At 43.4% G+C, this 24,642-nt stretch overlaps 1 protein-coding gene across 1 annotated transcript in view; it reads left to right on the top strand.

Moving 5' to 3' along the window:
• smim14 (small integral membrane protein 14) overlaps positions 1 to 4,637 on the top strand; it is a 57,180-nt gene extending 52,543 nt beyond the window's left edge. Inside the window, exon 5 of the mRNA XM_041211194.1 lies at positions 559 to 4,637. Coding sequence (XP_041067128.1) covers positions 559 to 597 — 39 coding nt within the window. The 3' untranslated portion in view covers positions 598 to 4,637. The remainder of the gene's footprint in view (positions 1 to 558) is intronic.
• The last annotated feature ends 20,005 nt before the right edge of the window (positions 4,638 to 24,642 follow it).

Here is a 24,642-nt window from a genome sequence, read left to right as displayed (position 1 = left end):
AAACAGAAAAAAACTGTTCTGGCTACAATGAACATTTACCTAAATTTGGTCAGACGAGTCATTTTACAGGTGCAGGATGCTTCTTTGCATATTTACATAGGGCCAGTGCTGCTTTCAAATGGCCACCACAGTAAGAATATGGCACATTTTAGCATGTGTTTTAATCCATCATATTGCCCACTCTCCTGTCAGAGTATTGTAATGACTTGTAAGTTGATTTTGTTTCTTTGCTTCATTACTGCTGCAGCCAGATTTGTTACATTAATCAGATGTCATATTTGTGTTACTTCAAAAGTCTACATTGTACAATGGTATCTTGGAGTACTTGTCAAATATGCTTTCTATTTATTTACTCTGCACTGTTCTAGAGGTAGGATATAAAGTGTTCCCAATAGGTCATAGTGATTTAGTTTATTCTACTGTCACATTGCAAGGTCTTGCTGTCGTCCCATGTATTTGTGAAACTATTTGAACTCTGACACTATATACTATGAAAGTATTAAAATGAACCAATATTGTGAAAAATTTGGAAATAATGCAGTTCAATTTATTTTCCAGAATCCAAGGCAAGATCCCCCTGCTCCTCCAGTGGATTAGATTGTGGGTTCACAATCTTGCAATTGCCAGTCAAGAAACCAATGACCAAACCAGTGACTGTGGCCTGAATAATTCTCAAAACTCTTAGTTTACTTATATATTTTACTAATATTTTCTTAAAAGATCAATATTCTCTATATAATACTTAACAGTTGAGCAGTTAATTGTATCACTTACAAAATCAAACTTATATATTTAAAACTAATGAAAACATTTCCTTTCACAAGAACAACTGTGAAATCTAGATGAATGTTCCTACAGAATTGCTGATTTCACTTAGAGGAGAACACTGCAGATTATTATTTTTTTCTTGAATTGTGCAGGGACAGTGAGATAAGTGTCATATCTATCACTGCACCTAACAGTGGACCATCACATAGTGCAAGCGGGACAAGCCAAATCAAGTGAATGTTGCCCTAAAAAAGCTTGTAATGTTAACTTCTATCTTTGCCAATTTTCAGGTGATAATGAGGTTGAGGGCAGTCTCGGAGTGGAGAAGTGGGTTGAAGATTACTAATTAAAATATTGTCTTGGTTCTTCCTTTAAGTTTTTGATGCGAGTTTATTTTATCCACAGCTTTTTTGAGGGAGCTATTCAACAATCCTTTTGTAACAGTTATACTTGCAGACTTTGAACATTTTAATGTTTTTCTGTTCAATGCTGTACATTCCAAACACCTTTTAGCTTTATCATAAATGTTCTGGTATTCTGAGGTCAGTATAATTTATCATGGTGCCAACCTATATTGCAAATGTATTACTTCTAATTCTGTATTAGCATCCTTGCATCCTACTTTTGTACAGTTCCAGTGCCAATACTGTTTTATACTTGTTGCCAATTTGTAATGTTCAACTGGAAGATAAGGTAGCTTATTTCAGTTCTACTCCACTACCATAAGATTTATTCACTAGCATGTTAGCCAAGACCTGTAAACTGATCACACACCAGAATCAAATGATTATGTAGCCACAATGATTTTGTTGCATGAAAAGATTGTTGCCAATATCTTTTAGGTGGAGTATTATATATATATATTATATATATATATATATATATATGGAAGACAGCACTACCTGAGTTGAGCATTAAAATGCCTTTGTTCATTATTTACTTAATTGTGAACATATGAGATGCTTCTCTTGACTTTCATGGTGCAGGCGTTTCTAGCTGAGACCAAGATATGATGGTATGGAGCAGTAATACTCTCAACTCCTGTTTGCTGTTTCTCACTCAACTCACTTTCTTATATAAATGTTATTGTTGTGAGGTACTGGGGCTTCCTCACAGGGTTGGAAGGTGGGGTGGAGGTGGGAAGAATCAGGGGACCAATAATCTGAGCTCTGCTTAAATTCCTACCAGATTATGTAGTGCAGGGAGCCCCGTAAGACTAGGAAGTGGGAATCAAAAATAAACTTCTCCTTGAATTTAATTTCAACTTGAGGTATAAATCAACCTCTTGTTTGTTAGACTGTATGTGTTACATTGCCTTAGTTCATTATAGTTCTCTCTCTTTCTTGTTCATGATTCCTGCATTTTTTATATATTGAACTATTTTATGCAGAAATTTAAAATTTGACAACTATGTATACCATCATCTCTGGTAGACAGTTGTACTGATGGCTCAGAAATAGCCTCTGTGTCTGAGCCATACAGATTAGCAAAGTCCCAGGTTCAATCCTTGGTCTGTGCTGCAGTAACTGCTTTCAGTCAGGGCAGCGTTCATGTGGTAGTGGGGTTGGGTGGTATAATCATGCGTACAGTCATTGGGTAAGAATAATATTAATATTAAGCTCAGTTGTGATGCTCCCTGTGGTTGAACACCTGACAAACTTGCACATGGCTAATGAACACTTGGGCAAGGTACTAAAGGGTGATTGGTACCAGAGGAACCATGTCCCCTGGGATGGAACAAGGCCTTAATAAGTTGGGATAAAATTAAGAAAAAAACTAAAATGTCTGCTGTTGTTGAAGTTGCCACGTTCGATTGATGTGCAAAATGATGCCGTCTTCATATGACATTGCTATATTTGAGGAAAAATGCAAAATCGTTATTGTTTCCCTCGGTTTGAAGACGCCACATTCAAGAAATACTCAAATATTGTTAATAGTATTTTATATACTATATGAATAAGATAGTAAAGGTAAGATTTGTGTGGAGAAATACATTGGCGAAAAGTGTAGTATTCTGAAGAAAATTTGTGTTCACAATCGATGTAGGATATAACCAGCAGCCAATACTGGGCTTATAGCCAGTCGTTGTTTTCCATGTAATAAAGGGGTACCTTCAAGATTTTAAAATTCCCCATTAGTGGTTGTTCATAGTACGTGGACCTCTTGTTCAAATCACATATGAAGAGTTCAAGTCCATTTTATTATGTTACATGTGCAATTTGATTCCGGATTAAAGGTAAAATTTGTGTCTTGCCTGAGGAAGAACCAATATTGTATCCATGGTGCAGTGACCCATGGGGTGGGTGAGAATTCACTGACCTTGGCCACATTTTACCAGAAAAAATGTGCATCTTGGTTGAGGGTCAAGCTTTCCAGTTGTAGGAAATCCAGAAATAAAATGCAATTAATTTATACTTTGAAACCTTTCAGATATGAAATTATAATCCACAATAATGGTTTCAATAGAAGAATTTGAACGCAGATGTGATTTCCTACTTGAATTTCCCAATTTCATGCTTGGTTTCCATTTATTATAATGAATAACCCAAATTATTTCCTAATTTGCCAATGTAGAAATGGAAGCCAAATTGAGAATGACAATTTTATTTTTATTTTTTCAATGTTTAAGAAAACACTGTTAATCATTTATAATTTTGTTTTTTTTGGTCCTTTGAATTCAACCAATCCCACTGAGCATATCAAATTAACACTGCCTGATGTTTTGATAAATATTTGGAGTTGAATTCTTTTTTTAAAAAAAAAGTTACTTCTCTAAGAGCCTGCTCTTCAAATAAAGAATCCGTCTTAAGTCTCATAATTCTCTTGTTCCAAAGGTACTTATAAATCACAATTGTGCAATTTAAGTTTGTGCTGGGGGAAAAAAAAATTCTTTTTGATTTTTTTTTAATATAAGTTTTTATCCATTAGTTAAAATGGCATACAATTATCAAACAAATCTATTATTTTAATATGATTTTCTATAAATTTCTAAGACCAAATGTTTCTTTAATTTTAATCAAAGGAGCAAAACTCCAATTTTATTTAATATGGAGAATGATATCGTCATTATACCTCAAGGATATTTTGTTTCTAATATCTCATTTTGGTTTAATTTGCATTGCAACTTTTAATTTAATGGAATATGCTTTCAATTCAACTCGTCCAGCTGATCTCTTATGCATTCCATGGTTCAGATCTGTGATTGACCCCCTTTCACCTACCTTTGTGCGCTACCTGAAAATCTTTGTTGGGGCGGAACTACTAGGTGATAACTACCTTTCACAAATTGTCATTCCACCCAAATAGCGTAGTAGGTGTACTTTTTTATTTAAAGCAGAAAAAAATGCATTCAGGTTGCAGAATATCTTCTGATTTTTCCTGCAAAGCTGTAAGACCCAGGAACCAAGCACAGTTCAGGTGCTATCACACAAGGAGGGTAAAAATTGAAAGACAGGTCACTCTTGCTCTTTTCATAATACCTGGTTCTGGAACAAGAGTGGGGGAACTGAACGCCCACTTTCTAAGCCACGTAAGATGCGGAGGCCCAAGCTGTACTACCTTTGGGGAAACTTGCCCTAAATTAAAAGTTGAATGCTGTAGTAATATAATTAATATTGCATCTTACTGCTATCATGTTATGGGGGGGACTATTCCTTTATTGCTGAAATTATGTAAATTACATTTCTAAACATGCCAAAAGGCCATAGTCATGTTTAAGATTTACGTGAAATGATTGCTTGACCCTTGATTTCTGCTAATGTACTGTAATTAGTGCTATTCAAGGCTTTTAAAAACTTCAAAGAATTGTTACTGGGAAAGATGGCTTTTACTATGCACTTTTTGTTCATTATTAAATGGTTAGAAACACAGAATGAAGTTTGTTTTCATTTTCATTTGCAGTGAATGGAAACAGAAGGAAGTGTTTGAAATAAAATATTAACTGTATTTCACTAGTATGTAGCACAGTTGCACTACTGTCAGTGACCATTAAGCTAATATTTCCCACTGTTTAATACTCATATCTATTCATTATTTCCAATAAAATTTCTGCTATTTTATCCATACAAATAAACCAGCATCAATCTGACTTCAGGAAGTGTGGAAGTTAAACATTTTAACAGGCTATGTGATCCTAATTACAGTTTTTTTTATAATTCAGAAGAATTACACTAGTTTGGTGACATGTTTTGGCCTATCTATGTTTAAGCAGTAACAGAATTCACTATAAATTAGCATTGGAACACTGTCTCATTTTTGTTTCAACCAACCAAGACTATATTTGTGGTTCTGCATTCTGTAGTGTTATGTTTGATACATTTTGAGGTGTACACAGTCTTGTATGACAAGAATCATATGAAAGATGCATGAAAAAAATTGTCATTTAGTGCTTAAAATTTTCGAATAATATTTATATAGGATTACATGGGGTATACAGCACATAAACAGGCCATTTGGCCCACCCAGTTCATGCCATTGTTTCCTTTATCCATGCCTCCTCTCTTTAAGATGCATCTATACTATTTGGGGTGATGGTGCAGTGGTAGTGTCACTGGATTAGTAATCCAGAGACCCAGGGTAATGCTGTGGGGACCTGGGTTCGAATCCCACCACAATTGGTGGTGGAATTTGAATTCAATAAAAATCTGGAATCAAAAGTGGACCAAAAACCATTGTTAATTGTTGTAAAAACTAATGTCCTTACCTGGTCTGTGACTCTAGACCCACAGCAATGTGGTTGATTCTTTAAAATGCTCTTTGAAATGACCTAGCAAGCCACTTGGTTGTAACATACTGCTACAAAGCCACAAAAAAGGAACAAAACTGGACGGACCATCCGGCATTAACCTAGGCACTGGAAATGACAATGGCAATTGCAGCCTACCTACCCTGCAAAGTCCTCCTTATGAACAGCTGGGGCCTAGTGCCAAAATTGGGAGAGCGAGTCAAGCAACAGCCAGACATAGTCATCCTCATGGAATCATACTTTACAGATAATGTCCCAGACAGCACCATTACCATCCAGGGGTAGGTCCCGTCCCACCGGGAGGGAGTTGTCCTGGGAGTCTTCAACATCGATTCTGGACTGCATGAAGTCTCATGGCATCAGTTCAAACATGGGCAAGGAAATCTCCTGCTGATTACCACGTACCACCCTTCCTCAGCTGATGAATCAGTGCTCCTCCATGTTAAACACCATTTTGAGGAAGCACTGAGGGTAACAAGGGTGCAGAATGTACTCTGGGTGGGGAACTTCAATGCCCATCACCAAGAGTGGCTTGGTAGCACCACTACTGACTGAGCTGGCCGAATCCTAAAAGACATAGCTGCTAGACTGGGTCTGTGGCAGGTGATGAAGGAACGAACAAAAGGGGAAAAACATACTTGACCTCACCCTCACCAACCTGCCTGCCACAGATGCATCTGCCCATGACAGTATCAGTAGGAGTGACCACCACACAGTCATTGTGGAGACGAAGTCCCATCTTCACACTGAGGATACCCTCCAACGTGTTGTGGAGCACTACCACTGTGCTAAATGGGATAGATTTTGAACAGATCTAGCAACTCAAGACTGGGCAACCATGAGGCACTATAGGCCATTAGCAGCGGCAGAATTATACTCATACAATCTGTAACCTCATGGCCCGGCATATCCCCCACTCTACCATGACCATCAAGCCAGGGGACCAACCCTGGTTCAATGGAGAGTGCAGGAGGGCATGCCAGGAGCAGCATCAGGCATATCTAAAAGTGAGGTGTCAACCTGGTGAAGCTATAACACAGGACTAATTGCATGCCAAACAGCATAAGCAATAAGTGATAGAGAGCTAAGCGATCCCACAATTGACGGATCAGATCTAAGCTCTGCAGTCCTGCCACATTCAGTCATGAATCGTTGTGGACAATTAAACAACTTGCTGGAGGAGGAGGCTCCACAAATATCCCCATTCTCAACGATGGAGGAGCCCCGCACAGCAGTGCAAAAGATAAGGCTGAAGCATTCGCAACAAACTTCAGCCTGAAATGCCGATTGGATGATCCATCTCAGCCTCTTCCGGAGGTCCCCAGCATCACAGATGCCAGTCTTAAGCCAATTCTATTCACTCCACGTGATAACAAGAAACTGCTGAAGGCACAGGATACTGCAAACGCTATGGGCCCTGACAATAATTCAGCAATAGTAATAAAGACTTGTGCTCCAGGGCTTGCCGCGCCTCTAGTCAAGCTGTTGCAGTACAGACACAATACTGGAATCTAATGTCCTTCAGGTAAGGACAGCAGATTTCCTTCCCTAGTCTGGCCTACATGTGACTCCAGGCCCACAGCAATGTGGTTGACTCTTCAATGCCCTCTGAACAAGGGCAATTCAGGATATGCAATAAATGTTGGCCTAGCCAGCAATGTCCACATCCCATGAATGAATTTTTAAAGAATCTACCAGGCTATGTGGAAAATTGCCCAGGTATGTCCTGTACACAAAAAGCAGGACAAATCCAACCCGGCCAATTAGAGCCTAATCAATAATGGAAGGAGTCATCAAGTGCTATCAAGCAGCACATCCTTAGCAATGACTGATGCCCAGTTTGGGTTCCGCCAGGGCCACTCTGCTCCTGACATCATTATAGCCGGTTCAAACATGAGAGGTGAGAGTGACTGCCCTTGACATCAATGCAGCATTTGACTGAGTATGGCATCAAGGAGCCCTAGTAAAACTGAAGTCAAAGGGAATCATGGGGAAAACCCTGCTGGCTGGAGTCATACCAAGCACAAATGAAGATGGTTGTGGTTGTTGGAAGCCAGTCATCTCAGCTCCAGGACATCACTGCAGGAGTTCCCCAAGGTAGTGTCCTAAGCCCAACCATCTTCAGTTGCTTCATCAATGATCTTCCATTCATAAGGTCAGAAGTGGGGATGTTCGCTGATGATTGTACAATGTTCAGCACCATTCACAACTCCTCAGATACTGAAGTAGTCCAGGTCCAAATGCAGCAAGACCTGGACAATATCCAGGCTTGGGCTGACAAGTGGCAAGTAACATTCACGCCACACAAGTGTCAGGCAATGACCATCTCCAACAAGGGAGAATCCAACCATCGCCCCTTGATATTCAATGGCATTACCATCACTGAATCCCCCACTATCAACATCCTGGTGGTTACCATTGACTAGAAACTGAAGTGGACTAGCCATATAAATACCGTGGCTACAAGAGCAGGTCAGAGATGAGGAATCATGCGACGAGTAACTCACCACCTGACTCCCCAAAGCCTGTCCACCATTTACAAGGCACAAGTCAGGAGTGTGATGGACTACTCCCCACTTGCCTGGATGGGTGCAGCTCCAAAAAGCTGGACACCGTCCAGGGCAAAGCTGCCTGCTTGATTGGCACCACATCCACAAACTTTCACTCCCTCCACCACCGACGCACAGTAGCAGCATTGTGTACCATTTACAAAATGCACTGCAGGAATTCACCAAGGCTCCTTAGACAGCATCTTCCAAACCCACGACCACTATTACCTCCTAGAAGGACAAGGGCAGCACATAGATGAGAACACCACCACCTGGAAGTTCCCCTCCAAGTAACTCACCATCCTGACTTGGAAATATATCACCGTTCCTTCACTGTCCCTGGGTCAAAATCCTGGAACTCCCTCCCTAACAGCACTGTGGGTGCATCTACACCACATGGACAGCAGTGGTTCGAGTAAGCAGCTCACCACCAATTTCTCAAGGGCAACTAGGGATGGGCAATAAATGCTGGCCCAGCTGGCGAAGCCCACATTCCGTGAATACATAAAAAAAACACTTTAAACATTCCCCTGTGGTAAGGGAGTTCCACATTCTCACCAATCTGTTGAAGTTTCTTCTGTATTCTCTTTTGGATTTCTTGGTGACAATCTTGTGTATATAGCCTCTAGTTATGCTCTTTCCCACAAGTGGAAACCTTTTTATAATGTTAAAGCTTTCTATTGAGGCCACCTTTCTCAAGAGAAAAGAGACCCAGCCTGTTTATCCTTTCCTCATATGGATATCCATGCATATCTGGTGTCATCTTTGTACTTTCTCCAGTACATTTCGATAATATGGTGACCAGAATGGCACATAGTATGCTAAAGTGTGGTCTAACCAAGATTTGATAAATGTTTAGCATAACTTCCCTACTTTTCAATTCTATCTCTCTCGGTTGAAGGTAACTTAAGTTTCTTACTAGTACGATCATATCAAAACCCTCCTTTCCACCTATTACTACACCACCAGGAAGTAGCACATCCAAGTATATGTCACATTGACCTTGTATTTATGCAGTGATATTTATGTAAAAATGTTTGTTCTAAAACTTCCTTTACCTGTTAGTTTAACTGAGGTGTTAATTTGTTATGGAATTGTACCTCAGCGAGGAGTGACTGTCACTTCTTGGCTTTTGGCTAAGATCAAGCGTAGTCATGAAGCGATGGCTATAACCAGTCAAGCCCCATACCATGGGGTACGTAATACCGTTTGGGTGACGGTGAAGGACAGCGAAGGAGGGGCACCCATGGATCGGGCCTTCTTCAGCAAGCGGGTCCTGTTGAAGGCGTGTGGATTTGAAGTGGAGGAGATCTACTGCCTGCAAGACTTCCCCGTCGATTTTTTGACGTGAATTTCAGGAACGTGGCAGCTTGCATCAAGTTCCTGAAGGTGTTTGAGGAGAAGAGAGACCAGCCGGAGATGAAGATCCTGACGGTGGAGCCACTCTTTGCTCTGCTGTTGCAACGGGACCGTGTGGTGACGGTGCATCTCTACAACCCCCACGTCCCTGTCGCCGATGTACTCACCTTCCTCACCAGGTACATCGACAAGGTTGGGAGCTGCACCGAGGTTAGAGACGCCTTGGGGATTTGGACATGCAAATGCCAATGGTAAGGGAGCCATCTTCCACCCTCCTTCCAGCTTCGCTATCAGGGGAAGCCATGGCTACCTTGTCAATGCTGGGCAGCCCAAACTTTGTCATTCATGTGGCAAGTCTGGTCATGTGGCGGCCAACTGCAGCACCGCCCTCTGCAAGTACTGCAAGCAGGAAGGGCACCAGACAAAGTGCTGCAACCTGCGAGGTGAGGCAGGCTACTTCTACAGGACCTGCCCCAAATGCTGCCTCACTTATGCACAGGCAGCCAAAGCCAACGAGGGGGAAGCAGATGAAATGCTTCGTGTCACTACTACCAAGGATACTTGCAACCCTCCAACCACCAAGGCCCCCAGTGAGAACAATGGGACAAAGGAGGGCACAGAGAGAGACAAGGTGGAGGAAAATATTGAGGCAGCAGACAGCCAATCAACTGCACTGCTCCCTGAACCTCCCACTCCTCAGGAAAGTGAATCAATGGAGGAGGAAGCAGCAGAAAATCAGCAGGGGGAGTGGCAACTGGTGAAGAGAGCCAAAAGGAAGAACGAGCTAAGAAGGGACCAAGCAACTTCCCAGACAAGTGGCAAGAGGCATCTCCCATCCAACACAGATGACAAGGGCAGCTGCTCTTCGGCCGAAGAAGTACCAGGGTGGCACCTACAGAAGAAGCGGCAAAGCTCTAGAGAGTTGGAGGACGAGACACCTGAGCTCCAGAACATTGGAGACAATGAGGAGAGCAGTGCACCCCAACTTTGCCCAAAACCCGAAGAGGCCAGCACACCCCAATCCCAGGAATCTGGGAGCACTGAAGCGCTTAGCGCACCCCAGCTCCGGAAAGCCAGGAGCAACAATGCCCCAGAGGAGGAGAGGATCGGAGAGACTTCTCCAACAGAGAACAATTCAAATCTCGTTCCTTGCATGAACCCCCAGATGCCACCTGAGTGGAACATCTCCAGTGGGGTGGTTCAGAACAGTTTCCTCAGCCCATCCAAAGTGAGGCAATTTGTGAACACTACGGGTATGCAGGAGCAGACCAACTCTCAAAGACAACAGGTTTGGTAAGAGACTAAATGCTTTAAAATGGGTGTAAAGATTGTATCCATAAACGTGTGTAGCATTAAATCTACTACGCGATGTGTTGCGGCCTTGGACTACCTTGCCAAGGTCAAAGCTGACCTGTTGTTTCTGCAGGAGTGTGCGATACCGCACCTCAGCTCCCACAGGCAATGGTCACAATGGTGGTCCCATGGGCCATCGATCTGGTCAGGAGGAAATGACTCTCGTTCCTCCGGCCTGGGTGTTCTGCTGCGGGAAGGCAACTTCACCGTCTCTGAGGTTAAGGAGGTGGTGGGCGGGCGCCTCCTCGTAGCAGACAAAATGTACAAGAATGCTCCACACCGGTTAATTAATGTGTTCGCCCCGGCACAAAAGGGCGAGCGGCTGGCGGTCTTTCAGCAGCTCCCACTGCTGCTGGCGACCTCCAGGCCAGTCATCCTGCGGGGTGACTTCAGCTGCATCATCAATGCAGCTGGATGATCAGGCAGGGCCGACAGCAGATTGGACACATCATCCAGATCCCTGATGGAAACAGTAAAGGATGCCAAGCCGCACGACGTCTTCAGCAACCCTGCAGATGGAGCGCAGCGTAGATACACCTGGTCGCAGCCAGATGGGTCCATCCATTCCAGGATAGACTTCCTGTTTGTGTCCCATGCATTCGCAGTCAGATCCACCGACGTCAAGCCGGTGTTCTTCTCTGACCACTGCCTCCTACTGGCTGACTGTCACTTAGAGGAAGACCAGAGGGTGGGCAGGGGGGCATGGAAGCTAAACGTGCAACTGCTGACCCCAGAGAACATTGAGGAGCTCAAGAGGAATTACAAAGGTTGGAGAACCATGAAACCCTTCTTTCAGTCTCTGACACACTGGTGGGAAACGATCAAGGGAAATATCAAGAGGTTTTTCATCCTCAAAGGTGCCCAGAAAGCTAGAAAGGAACAGAGAGAAATGTCCCAACTCCAGAAAAACATGCAGAATCTGCTCTGGCTGCAGTCGATGGGGGTCAATGTCAAGGAGGAACTCCAAGAGCTGAAGAGCCAGCAAGCCTCTCTCTTTGCCTTGGAAGCCTCCAAGATCACCTTCCGTTCCAGAGTCCGCTCAGTGGAGCAGGATGAGACGTGCTCATGTTTCTTCTTCCAAAAGATACACGGAGAGAACTCTGTGATCAGCAGCGCTGAAGGAAGAAGACAGCTCAGTAAAGTCATCACAGTCCGACATTTTGAGGATTAGCAAATCCTTTTATGCCGGATTGTATGACGTGAAGCCCACAGACAGCACGGCCTCCAAGTCCTTCCTGTCCTCTATCATGGAGGTCTTAGACAACAGTACATGGGAGAGCCTGGACAAACCGCTAACTCCTCACTAAGGCCTTTGAGTCCTTTGAGAAGAGTAAAACTCCCGGAAGCGACGGCTTGCCGGTGGAGTTCTATTCGGCTCTGTGGGACTGGATCGGCCCAGACCTGCTAGAAGTGTCTGAGAATATGCCTCTGGCTGGCAGCATGTCAGAATCCATGAGGAAAGGCATCATCACCCTCATCTACAAGCACAAGGGGGAAAAGGAGGAAATTAGAAATTAGCGACCCATTTCACTGTTGAATGTGGACTATAAGATTCTGTCCAAGGTCATCCCCAATCTGGTCAAGTCCGCTCTGGAATTGGTGATCCACCCTGACCAGACCTGTGATGTGCCCGGCAGGAAGGTCTCTGACAGCCTCACGCTACTCAGGGCTACAATTGCCTATGTGCAGGACAGGGGTGTGGACACCTGCCTCATCAGCCTGGATCAGGAGAAGGCCTTTGACAGAATGTCGCACACCTATATGGTGAGTGTGCTCTCCAAAATGGGGTTTGCAATTGTATCCAACTGCTCTACACTAAAACCAGTGGCACAGTCTCAATCAATGGGTGGGAATCAGATAGCTTTCCTATTAAATTTGGAGTCAGGCAGGGCTGCCCTCTCTCCCCTGTCCTTTTTGTGTGTTGCATAGAACCCTTTGCTGAGTCCATCAGGAAGGACCCGGGCATAAGAGGAGTGACAATCCCATGCAGTGAAAGCTGTCAGGTCAAAGCCTCCCTGTACATGGACGATGTCGCCGTCTTCTGCTCAGATCCACTGTCAGTCACAGACTGATCCACATCTGCGACCAGTTTGGACTGGCCTCGGGAGCCAAGATAAATCGTGGGAAGAGTAAGGCTATGTTCTTTGGGAACTGGGCTGACCAATCCTTTGTTCCCTTCACCGTCAGGGCTGACGACCTGAAGGTGCTGGGGATATGGTTCAGAGGGACCGGGGCATGCGTTAGAAACTGGAAGGAGCAAGTGTCTATGAAGAGAAAACTGGGCATGTGGGAGCGACAGTGAGGCTGGGTGCTGGGAACTGACCTTAGTGCCACTGGGTTGGGGGAGGGGGAATGCTTTGGCCACTTTCTTACTGGTATGTTGTACCAGACCGTGCCGGCTTGCTTTCCCCTCTGATCTCTCTGGAAATAAAACCGAGTGCTTGGTTTTTATTATGAACAGGAAGAGGGTTAATTTAAACAGCACTAATTTCTCCCCTCACCACCCATTGGTAACCAGAAAGGTGTTATGATTTGTTTCCCTCTTTATAAGTGGTGGCATATCTCTGAACCACTCGGTTTTGGTGTGATCCAATTTTCTATTAATAACCCTTCAGCAAACTCAAGATAGGATGAACTCAAAGGGTTAGTTTTTTTGCACACGCCTAAAACATGAAAGAGAGGTCACAACGTTCCCCCTCATATTTAGATAGTGAAGAAAGGGATAGAGAAAAGATAGATTTACAGTACAGAGACCACAGAGAAAAGAAATATTATTTCTCGTAGGTTCCAGAGTCCAGAATCAAAGTCCAATGAGGTATTCCGTCAGAGGTTGGTAGACTGAAAACCAATGCTGGATAATTCACTTTTCCGGTGGTGTTGACTTCACACGATGAGATAGGTATGCAGAGATGAATCAGTCTTGTGGGCAATGGTAGACTTCCAGCAGAAGCAGGCTAGATGTTAGGGGTCCAACATGGACCAGAACTCCTTTGGTGTGGCCTGCTAGTCTGATGTTAAACAGCGGATTGAGCTATGCAGTTCAGCAAGGCATTATTACTTGTTCCACAAGCCAGAGGCCCATGTCACATGACCTCCTACCTCTCCATCCGGCCTTTGACAAAGGACGTGTATCCATTATCTGGGTTCAGAAGACTGTTAATGGTCTCAGCCATTAGGAATTGAAAGGAAGGTTGTGGGGCCTTTGCCTTACCAGATGATCCATCTGTTTCTGGCCACCCTGGATGATTAATTGCAGATGGCCTTTGTATAGCTCTCTTTGCAGGTGGTCTGTACTGCCCACAGGGGATCACTAATGGCTTCTCAGAGATAACTAGGTGTGAGTTTTCTTAAAACTGTCAGGTGGCTTCTTTTGTTCAGGGGTCACAGACAGACATGGTTTCAACCATTTTAAGGATCTTTGCTCAGTTTTAAAATTTTAGAATAGCAATGAGCATATTTATATAATTTATAAAAATATATGGCGTGTTCCTCACACTTGTTATGGCCTTGCTAATCTGTGGGCAACTTTTAACGATTGGCATATTTGTACTCCGTAGTTCCTTTGTTCCTTACCCCATTTAGATTCACACCTTCCAAGTAACAGTGACCTCCCTATTCTTCCTACCAAAATTTATCTGTTTCTCACATTAATCTGTTGAATTCCATTTGCCAATTATAACTGTATAGCTAGTAATTCCTTAGCTGAAATTATAGATTTACAATTTAAGACACTGACACTTCAATTGTTTCCTGAGCATGCTTGTCCTGATGTAAGCAGCTTAATCTATTGAAAGGAAATGTCTTGAGCACAGTTAAGGTGTGTCCCCTACTTTAATGTCAACATGTGATCCTCCCTGGAGCCCAGCAATTTTTCCTTTGATTAGAATTAATGCAGTGCATCCAGTAACATGGAAGAGCAAGCATACACCTGCTCTAATGTTCTCTTAAACAGGATTACATTCCTGTGTCCTTTTGGAACTATTAAATCACTAAAAGCTGGTGGACAGGTGCAGAGCATAATTTAAAAGGCTAATGGAACATTAGCCTTCATCTCAAGAGTGTTGAATACGAGTTGTGAATGGATTACGAGTTACAATATACTTATGTGAAACTGTGGTTAGATCCCATTTAGAATAATGCGTGCATAACAGTCCAGGAATGGTATATTGGTCTCAGAAGGATGTGCAGTGCAGATTTGCCAGAATGATATTGGGACTAAAAGGGTTACATTTTGAGGACAGATTGCATATATTAGGCTTGCAGTCCCTTGAGTATAGAAGATTAAGGGCTGATCTAATTGAGGTGTTTAAGAAGTTTAACAGAGTTAATGGGTAGAGAGAAACTATTCCCTCTGGAAGGAAGCCCAGGACAAGGGGGCATAATCTTGAAATTACAACTAGGCCATTCAAGGATGTTTTCAGGAAGAACATCATACAAACGTTAGTGGAAATCTGGAACACTCTTGCCCAAAAGCTTGTTCATTTGAAAGTTTTGAATCTGAAATTGAAGGATTTTTGTTAGGCAAAGGTATTAAGGGTCACAGAACTGAGGTAAATGTAGTTGAGATAAAGATCAACTATGATCTAATTGAATGGGTGAACCTGTTCAATGGGTCGAATGGCTTAGTCTTGTGCCTATGTCCTGTTACTGCAGTCACAGAGAATATGTTCCCCTTGTTGATATTTATTCAAATATACTTATTCCAACTATTTACACAGAGGTTAGCAGTGGTTAAGGTTAGTAAAAATATAATAGTGGAACGTTACAACACTACTGTACTACCGTCAGTTTGTGACGAGCAGGTCATACACAGTCAGCACACTGAGAAGGTAAATCAGTTGCCTTTCCTTCAATGATAACAGCAAAGTCCTAATTTTCATTGGTCTCCAGATCTGCTGCTGGTATTCCAACCTTGATCCTTGGTCTTCAATGTATCAGTGTGCTTCAACTGTCATATGGAATTATGGCATAACTCGGGAGGTACTGACCTCAGAATTGTTACAGCAGAGAAGGAAGCCCAATGGCCCACTGTGTCTGCATCAACTCGCTCAATGAGCAATTTGCCTGTTGCCATTCCCTCTCCTTTTCCCTGTAACCCTGCACATTCTTTTCAGATAATAGTCCAATTCTGCCTCCATCACACTTTGAGTACATTCCAGACCTTAACTATTCACTGCATGGAAAAGTTATTCCTCATGTCACTTTTTTGCTTCTTTTATCAATTACTTCAAATCTGTGCCCTCTCGTTCTCAATCCTTTCACGAGTGGGAAGAGTTTCTCCCTATCTGTCCAGACCCCTCCATGGCCTTGCATACCTCTATTAAATCTCCTCTCAGCCTTCTCTGCTGAATTATTTTTTTTCATGCAGGAAATTTGTACACAGAAGGATGTGTATAGTGTCCAGTATCACCTCCTCCCTGTGGGCCCATTACAAATGACATTTTGGTAAACTGAGAGTCAGTCTTGCCCACATGTATGGGATGAAAACAGAAAATGCTGGAAAAACACAGCAGATTTAACAGCATCTGTTTTTCCAGCACTCTGTTTTTGTTTCAGATTTCCAGCATCTGCAGTATTTTGCTTTTATCCACATGTATTGGACACTGTTTGCTGTGCATTTTCTAATTTGGTCCCTAATCGATCTGCGGGGAAAAGCGTTGGTTTGGTGTCTGTCTCCCAAAACCCCATGGTATTTTTTTTTTTTGTTCATTCATAGGATGTGAGCCTAGGACACTACCCAGAGGAATTCCTGCAGTGATGTTCTGGAGCTGAGACGATTGACTTTCAAAAACCATAACCATCTTCCTTTGTGCTACGTATGACTCCAACCAGCAGAGAGTGTCTCCACCCCCCCCACCCACCCCCCACCCCACCCCCCACCCCCCCACCCCCACCCACCCCACCCCCCACCCCCACCCCCCCAGTTCCCATTGACTCCAGTTTTGCTAGGGCTCTCTGTTGCCACACTTGATCAAATACTGCCTTGACATCAAGGCCAGTCACTCTCCCCTCACTTCTGGAGCTCAACTCTTTGATCCATGTTTGAACCAAGGTTGTGATGAGGTCAGGAGCTGAGTGACCCTGGCGGAATCTAAAGTGGTCATCAGTGAGCAGGTTATTGCTAAGCAAGTGCCACTTGATAGCATTGTTAATGACCCCTTCCATCACTTTACTGATGATCAAGAGTAGACTGAAAGGGTGGTAATTGGCCAGCTTGGATTTGTCGTGATTTTTGTGCACAGGATATACCTGGGTAATTTTCGACATTGCCGGGTAGATGCCAGTGTTGTGGCTGTACTGGAACAGCATGGCTAGGGGCGTGACAAGTTTAGGAACACAAGCTTTCGGTACCATAGCCTTTGCATTATCCGGTGCTTTCAGCCATTTCTTGATATCACGTGGCATGAATCGAATTGGTTGAAGACTGGCATCTGTGATGCTGGGGACCTTCGGAGGAAGCCAAAATGGATCATCCATTTGGCACTTCTGGCTGAAGTTTGTTGCAAATGATTCAGCCTTATCTTTTGCACTGATGTGCTGGGCTCCCCCACGATTGAGGATGTTATATTTGTGTAACCTCCTCCTCCAGTGAGTTGTTTAATTGTCCACCACCATTCAGGATTGGATGTGAAGGACTGCAGAGCTTAGATCTGATCCATTAGTTGTGGAATTGCTTAGCTCTGTCTATCAGTTTCTGCTTATGCTTTCTGGCACGCAAGTGGTCCTGTGTTGTAACTTCACCAGGTTGACTCTTCATTTTTCAGTATGCCCGTTGCTCCTGACATGCCCTCCTGCACTCTTCATTGAACAAGGGTTGATCCCCTGGCTTGGTGGTAATGGTAGAGTGGGGGATATGCTGGGCCATGAGGTTACAGATTGTGGTTGAATACAATTCTGTTGCTGCTAATGGCCCACAATGCCTCATGGTTGCCCTGTCTTCAGTTGCTAGATCTCTCTGAAATCTATCCCATTTAACAAGATGGTCATGCCACACAACACGATTAAGGGTATCCTCAATGTGAAGACAGGACTTTGTCTCCACAAGGACTGTGCGGTGGTTGCTCCTACTGATACTGTCATGGACAGATGCATCCGCAGCAGGCAGCTTGGTGAGGATGAGATCAAGTATTGTTTTCCATCTTGGTTCCCTCACCACCTGCCACAGACCCAGTCTAGCAGCTATGTCCTTTAGGATTCAGCCAGCTCGGTCAGTGGTGGTACTACCAAGTCACTCTTGGTGATAGATATTGAAGTCCCCGACCCAGAATACATTCTGCACCCTTAACACCCTCAGGGTGGTACACCAAGAGGTGTTCAACATGGAGGAGCACTGATTCATCAGCTGAAGGGGGAAATGGTACATGGTAATCAGCAGGAGGTGTCCTTGTCCACGTTTGACCTGATACAATGAGACTTCATGGGGTCCAGAGTCGATGTTGTAATGGCATCTTTGATTTCTAACTACTGTAGAATGATTTTTAACCACTCGACTGAATTTAAATATAAGAAAAATCATGAGGAAATTATCATCAGTTCTTAGGTTGCTGGATGGAGTTCTACACAATTGATTACCTACCCCTGTAAAAGCACAAATTCTATTCTTTGTTTATAGAGTGATTGGTGTCATTAAGGAGTAAGTGGTCATCTTTCAAACTAAAGAGAAATTTGGCTCTCGGTAATAGCGGCAACAGCCTACAAAGGAAAGGTAGAAAAGGAACAGTGCTGTGGAAATTCTGATTGCCCTCCCGATTGTTACCATGATAGAAAGTTCTGCAGTGTGAATGAAGTACACTTTTAGACCTTAGATTTTAAACTAAACTTATAACAGCTGAAGTGCGCAGTTGCCCAATGACATTACTGGCAATGAAGCCATCATGCTTTCAATTTAATAAAAAGATTTCACACCATTCTCTATCTGTACATTAATCTTGCTGTGACCTTTACCTCTTCCTTTCTCATCTTCAGATTTCATAGAATGGTTACAGCACAGAAGGTGGCCATTTGCAGGGGCTCTGACCCAAATTTTTAATTCCTCTCTGGCCACGGGGGAGGTGCCAGAGAACTGGAGAACAGCTAATGTGGTTCCGCTATTTAAGAAGGGCTGTAGAGATAAGCCAGGGAACGACAGGCCAGTGAGTCTCATGTCAATGGTAGGGAAACTAATGGAGAAAATTCTGAAGGAGAGAATCTATCTCCACTTGGAGAGGCAAGGTTTGATCAGGGATAGTCAGCATAGCTTTGTCCGAGGGAGGTCACGCCTAACAAATTTGATTGAATTTTTTGAGGAGGTGACCAGGGTGTGTAGATGAGGTTGTGCAGTTGATGTAGTTTATATGGATTTTAGCAAAGCCTTTGACAAGGTCCCACATGGGAGACTTATAAAGAAGGCAAATGCACATGGGATACAGGGTAATTTGATAAGGTGGATTCAAAATTGGCTTAGTTCTAGGAGACAGGGTGATGACAGAAGGATGCTTTAGTGACTAGAAGCCAGTGTCCAATGATGTACCACAGGGATCTGTGCTGGGTCCCCTATTATTTGTCATTTATATAAACGACATAGATGACTATGTAGGGGGTAGGATTAGTAAGTTTGTGGATAACATAAAGATTGGCCGGGTGGTTAGTAGTGAGGCTGAGTGTCTTGGGTTACAGGGAGATATAGACGGAATGTTTAAGTGGCAGATGGAATTTAACCCTGAAAAGTGTGAGGTGATACACTTTGGAAGGAGTAATTTGACAAGGAAGTATTCAATGAACAGCATGACACTAGGAAGCTCTGAGGAACAAAGGGACATTGGCGAGTGTGTCCATAGATCTCTGAAAGTGGAAGGGTATGTCAGTGGGGTGGGGAAAAAGGCATATGGGACACTTGCCTTTATCAATTGAGGCATAGATTACAAAAGTAGGGAGGTCATGTTGGAGTTGTATAGAACCTCGGTGAGGCCACAGCTGGAGCAGTATGTGCAGTTCTGGTCGCCACATTATAGGAAGGATGTGATTGCACTGGAGGGGGGTGCAGAGGAGATTCACCAGGATGTTGCCTGAGATGAAACATTTAAGTTATGAAGAGAGGTTGGATAGACTTGGGTTGTTTTCGTTGGAGCAGAGAAGACTGAGGGGTGACCCGATCGAGCTGTACAAGATTATGAGGGCATGGACAGGGTGGTTAGGGAGCAGCTGTTCCCCTTAGTTGAAGGGTCAGTCATGAGGGGACACAAGTTCAAGGTGAGGGGCAGGAGGTTTAGAGGGGATGTGAGGAAAAACCTTTTTACCCAGAGGGTGGTGACGGTCTGGAATGCGCTGCCTGGGAGGGTGGTGGAGGCGGGTTGCTTCACATCCTTTAAAAAGTACCTGGATGAGCACTTGGCACATCATAACATTCAAGACTATGGGCCAAGTGCTGGTAAAATGGATTAGGTAGGTAGGTCAGGTGTTTCTCACGTGTCGGTGCAGACTCGATGGGCTGAAGGGCCTCTTCTGCACTCTGTGATTCTGTGTCCGTGCCAGCTCTCTGCAAGAGCAATTTACCTAGTGCCATTCCCTCATTTTTTGCCCTGTAGCCCAGCAATTTTTTCCTTTTCAGATAATGCGATTCTCTTTCAAAAACGTTATGACCGATGCAGTTAGTAAAGCGGAGTTATTTAAAAAATCCCAGAGGGAAATTTTAAACAACTGTCATAACCAATAATTTGAAGTGTTTTGTTTGAGATGTGACTCTAAATTCAGGAATCAGGCCACTGGTTCTCTAGGTTTTACATTAAACAAAATGAAACATTTTATTAATTTACACAGGTTAAAATGAATATACAATTGGCTACAAATTACTACTATCACAGCTTTTAACAAATTCCCAGACAAATCTCCATTAAGGCAACAGCAACTTAGACAAACACCAGGCAAAGCATTCAAAATGAGGTTCTTTTCACTGTGAAGCCAGTTGGAGTATTGCAGTTGCCTTTTGATCTTACATTGCATCTGCTCTGCACACCTAAAAACTACTGAAGTTATACCTACCATTGCTGAATTCAAATTCTCATTGTCTCACCAGTCTCTTTGAACTTTACCTTTTAAGAATGAAACCCCATTCATTGTACCAATTTTATTAGTAATATAAACATATGGAACAAAGAACAAAGAAAAGTACAGCACAAGAACAGGCCCTTCAGCCCTCCAAGCCTGCACTGACCATATTGCCTGTCAACTAAAACATTTTGCACTTCCGGCGTCTGTATCTCTCTATTCCCATCCTATTCATGTATTTGTCAAGCTGCCTCTTAAACACCACTATCGTACCTGCTTCCACCACCTCCTCTGGCAGCAAATTCCAGACACTCACTACCCTCTGTGTAAAAAAAACTTGCCCCGCACATCTCCTCTATAGTTTTCTCCTCTCACCTTAAATCTATGTCCCCTAGTAATTGACTCTTCCACCCTGGGAAAAATCTTCTGACTATCTACTCTTCATGCCACTCATAATTTTGTAAACTTCTATCAAGTCACCCCTCAATCTCCATCACTATAGTGAGAACAATCCTAGTTTCTCCAACCTCTCCTCATAGCTAATAACCTCCAGACCAGGCAGCATCCTCTGCACCCTCTCCAACGCCTCCATATCCTTCTGGTAATGTGGTGACCAGAATTGCACACAATATTCCAAGTGTGGCCTAACCAAGGTTCTATACAGCTGCAGCATGACTTCCCAGCTTTTTTACTCAATACCCTTGCCAATGAAGGCAAGCATGCCATATGCCTTCCTGACTACCTTATCCACCTGCGTTGCCACTTTCAGTGGCCTGTGGACCTGTACACCGATCCTTCTGCCTGTCAATGCACTTAAGGGTTCTGCCATTTACTGTATAATTCCTACCTGTATTAGACCTTCCAAAATGCATTACCTCGCATTTGTCCAGATTAAACTCCATCTGCCATTTCTCTGCCCAAGTCTCCAACCGATCTATATCCCATTGTATCCTTTGACAATCCTCTTCACCAACTGCAACTCCTCCAACCTTAGTGGTGTCTGCAAACTTACTAATTAGCCCAGTTACATTTTCCTCCAAATCATTTATGTATACTACAAACAGCAAAGGTCCCAGCACTGAACCCTGCGGAACTCCACTAGTCACAGCTCTCCATTCAGAAAAGCACCCATCCACTGCTACCCTCTGTCTTCTATGACCAAGCCAATTCTGTATCCATCTTGCCAGCTCACCTCTGATCCCGTGCGACTTTACCTTCTGTACCAGTCTGCCATGAGGGACCTTGTCAAAGGCCTTACTGAAATCCATGTAGATAACATCCACTGCCCTTCCATTATCGATTATCTTTGTCACTTCCTCGAAAAACTCGATCAAGTTAGTGAGACACGACCTCCCTTTCACAAAACCATGCTGCCTCTCACTAATACGCCCATTTGCTTCCAATCTTCTCCAATAATTTCCCTACCACTGACGTAAGGCTCACCGGCCCGTAATTTCCTGGATTATCCCTGCTACCCTTCTTGAACAATGGAACAGCAGTGGCCATTCTCCAGTCCGCTGGGACCTCACCCATTGCCAGTGAGGATACAAAGATTTCTGTCAAGGCCCCGGAAATCTCCCTTGCTTCCCTCAGTACTCTGGGGTAGATTCCATCTGGCCCTAGGGACTTATCCACCTTAATATTCTTCAAGATGCCTAACACCTCTTTTTTGATCTCAACATGATCCAGGCTATCCACACACTCTTCCCTAGACAAATCGACCGCTAAGTCCTTCTCTTTGATGAATACTGATGAGATGTATTCATTTAGTATCTCTCCCATTTCTTCTGGCTCCACACCCAGATTCCCACTTCTGTCCCTGAGTGGGCCTACCCTTTCTCTGGCTACCCTCTTGCTTTTTACACATGTATAAAAGGCCTTGCTTGGTAGCTGTTAGGCTTGGTAGCTGTTAGAAAGGCATCAGGTTTTCACTCCACTCTTGAATGGTCTATTCAAAAAATGCAAATACACATTATCTCTCTGTTTACATCTCAAACTAGTACATCAAAGCACCCAGCCTAGCTGGCTTTAATCCAATTAAGACTTACCTGCAGATTAAACCTCCATTTTAAAAGAAAAATATTTTCCAAAATATTATATACATTAATAGCTTCATGACAAAAACCAGAATTGATCTGCCTCCACCACATTCCCGCTCAGTGCATTCCAGATCATAACCACTTGCAGCGCAAAACAAGTTTGTCCTCATGTCACTATTAGTTCTTTAGCCAATCACTTAACTGGGTGTCTTCTGGTTCTCAATCCTTCCACCATTGGAAATCAAAGTTTTTCCCTATCTACTCTGTTGAGATCCCTCATGATTTTGAATAGTTCTATAAACCTCCTCTCAACTTTTCCATAGCCTAGTTTCTCCAATCTATCTACGTAACAGAAGTTCCTCATGCCTGGAACTATTTTCATGAATCTTTTGTGCACCCTCTTTAACGCCTTCACATCGTTCCTAAAGTGTTGTGCCCAAAATGGGACAGAATACGCCAGCTGAGGTCAAACAACTGTTTTATACAGATTTATCATAATTTCTTTGCTTTTGTACTCTATGCCCCTATTTATAAAGCCCAAGAATATAAGAACATAAGAAAAAGGCACAGGAGTAGACCATTCAGCCCCTTGAGTCTGCACTGCCGTTCAATAAGATCATGGTTAATCTGATTGTGGCCTTAATTCCACTTTTTGCTTGTTCCCTCACAACCCTGATTCCCTTGCCAATGAAAAATTTGTCTCACACGGCCTTGAATATATTCAATAACTCAGCCTTCACTGCTAGCTGCAGAAGAGAATTCCAAATGCTATTGACCTTCTGAAAAAAGCTCGTCCTGATCCCTGTCTTAAATCGGAGACCCCTTATTTTTAAACTGTGACCCCTGGTTCTAGATTTCCCCCACGAGAGGAAACATCCCCTCAGCACCCACCCTGTCAAGCGCCCTCAGAATCTTGTATATTTCAATAAGATCACCTCTCATTCTTCTAAACACCAATGAGTATAGGCCCAACTGCTCAACCTTTCCTCATAAGACAAACCCCTCAACCCAGGAATCACCCAAGTGAACCTTCTCTAAACTGCTTCAAACGCAAGTATGTCCCTCTTTAAGTAAGGTAACCAAAACTATACATAGTATTCTATCTGTGGCCTCACCAATGAGCTGTACAGTTGTAGCTAACTTCTCTACTTCTATACCCCATCCCTCTACATTCCATTTGCCTTCCTAATTACTCACTGTAGCTGCATACTGACTTGGTGATTCATGTTCAAGGATACCTAGATCCCTCTGTACTTTCTTTTATATCCATTTATGGGGTGTGGGCATCGCCGGCTAGACCAGCATTTAGTCCTCATCTCCAATTGCCCTTGAGCAGGTGGCAGTGAGCTGCCTTCTTGAACTGCTGCATTCTCTGCGGTGTAGGTATACCCGCAGTGCTGTGAGGGATGGAGTTGCAGGATTTTGACTCGACGACAGTGAAGAAACAGAGATATATTTCCAAGTCAGGATGGTGAGTGGCTTGGAGGGGAACTTCCAGGTGATGGTGTTCCCATCTATCTGCTTCCCTTGTCCTTCTAGATGGTAGCAGTCGTGGGTTTGGAAGGTGCTCCCTGAGGAACCTTGGTGAGTTTCTGAAGTGCATCTTGTACATTTTTTGGTAACATTTTATTACTTCAATAATGTAAATTCATAATTTTAAGAGGACAAAAAATTAACATGGTGACAATGCAGATGTCTATGCACATTTGTAAAATATGGACTCCTTCTCTAGAACATGTCCTGCTTTGTGCATTTGCCCATAGAACATTAGCAGCAGTCCTTCCAAGGTGTTAACCATTCTTTTCCC

The sequence above is a fragment of the Carcharodon carcharias genome, chromosome 1 (assembly GCF_017639515.1).
Source record: "Carcharodon carcharias isolate sCarCar2 chromosome 1, sCarCar2.pri, whole genome shotgun sequence".
In the NCBI taxonomy this organism is placed as follows: Eukaryota; Metazoa; Chordata; class Chondrichthyes; order Lamniformes; family Lamnidae; genus Carcharodon; species Carcharodon carcharias.
This window is presented reverse-complemented; position numbering and strand designations above follow the sequence as displayed.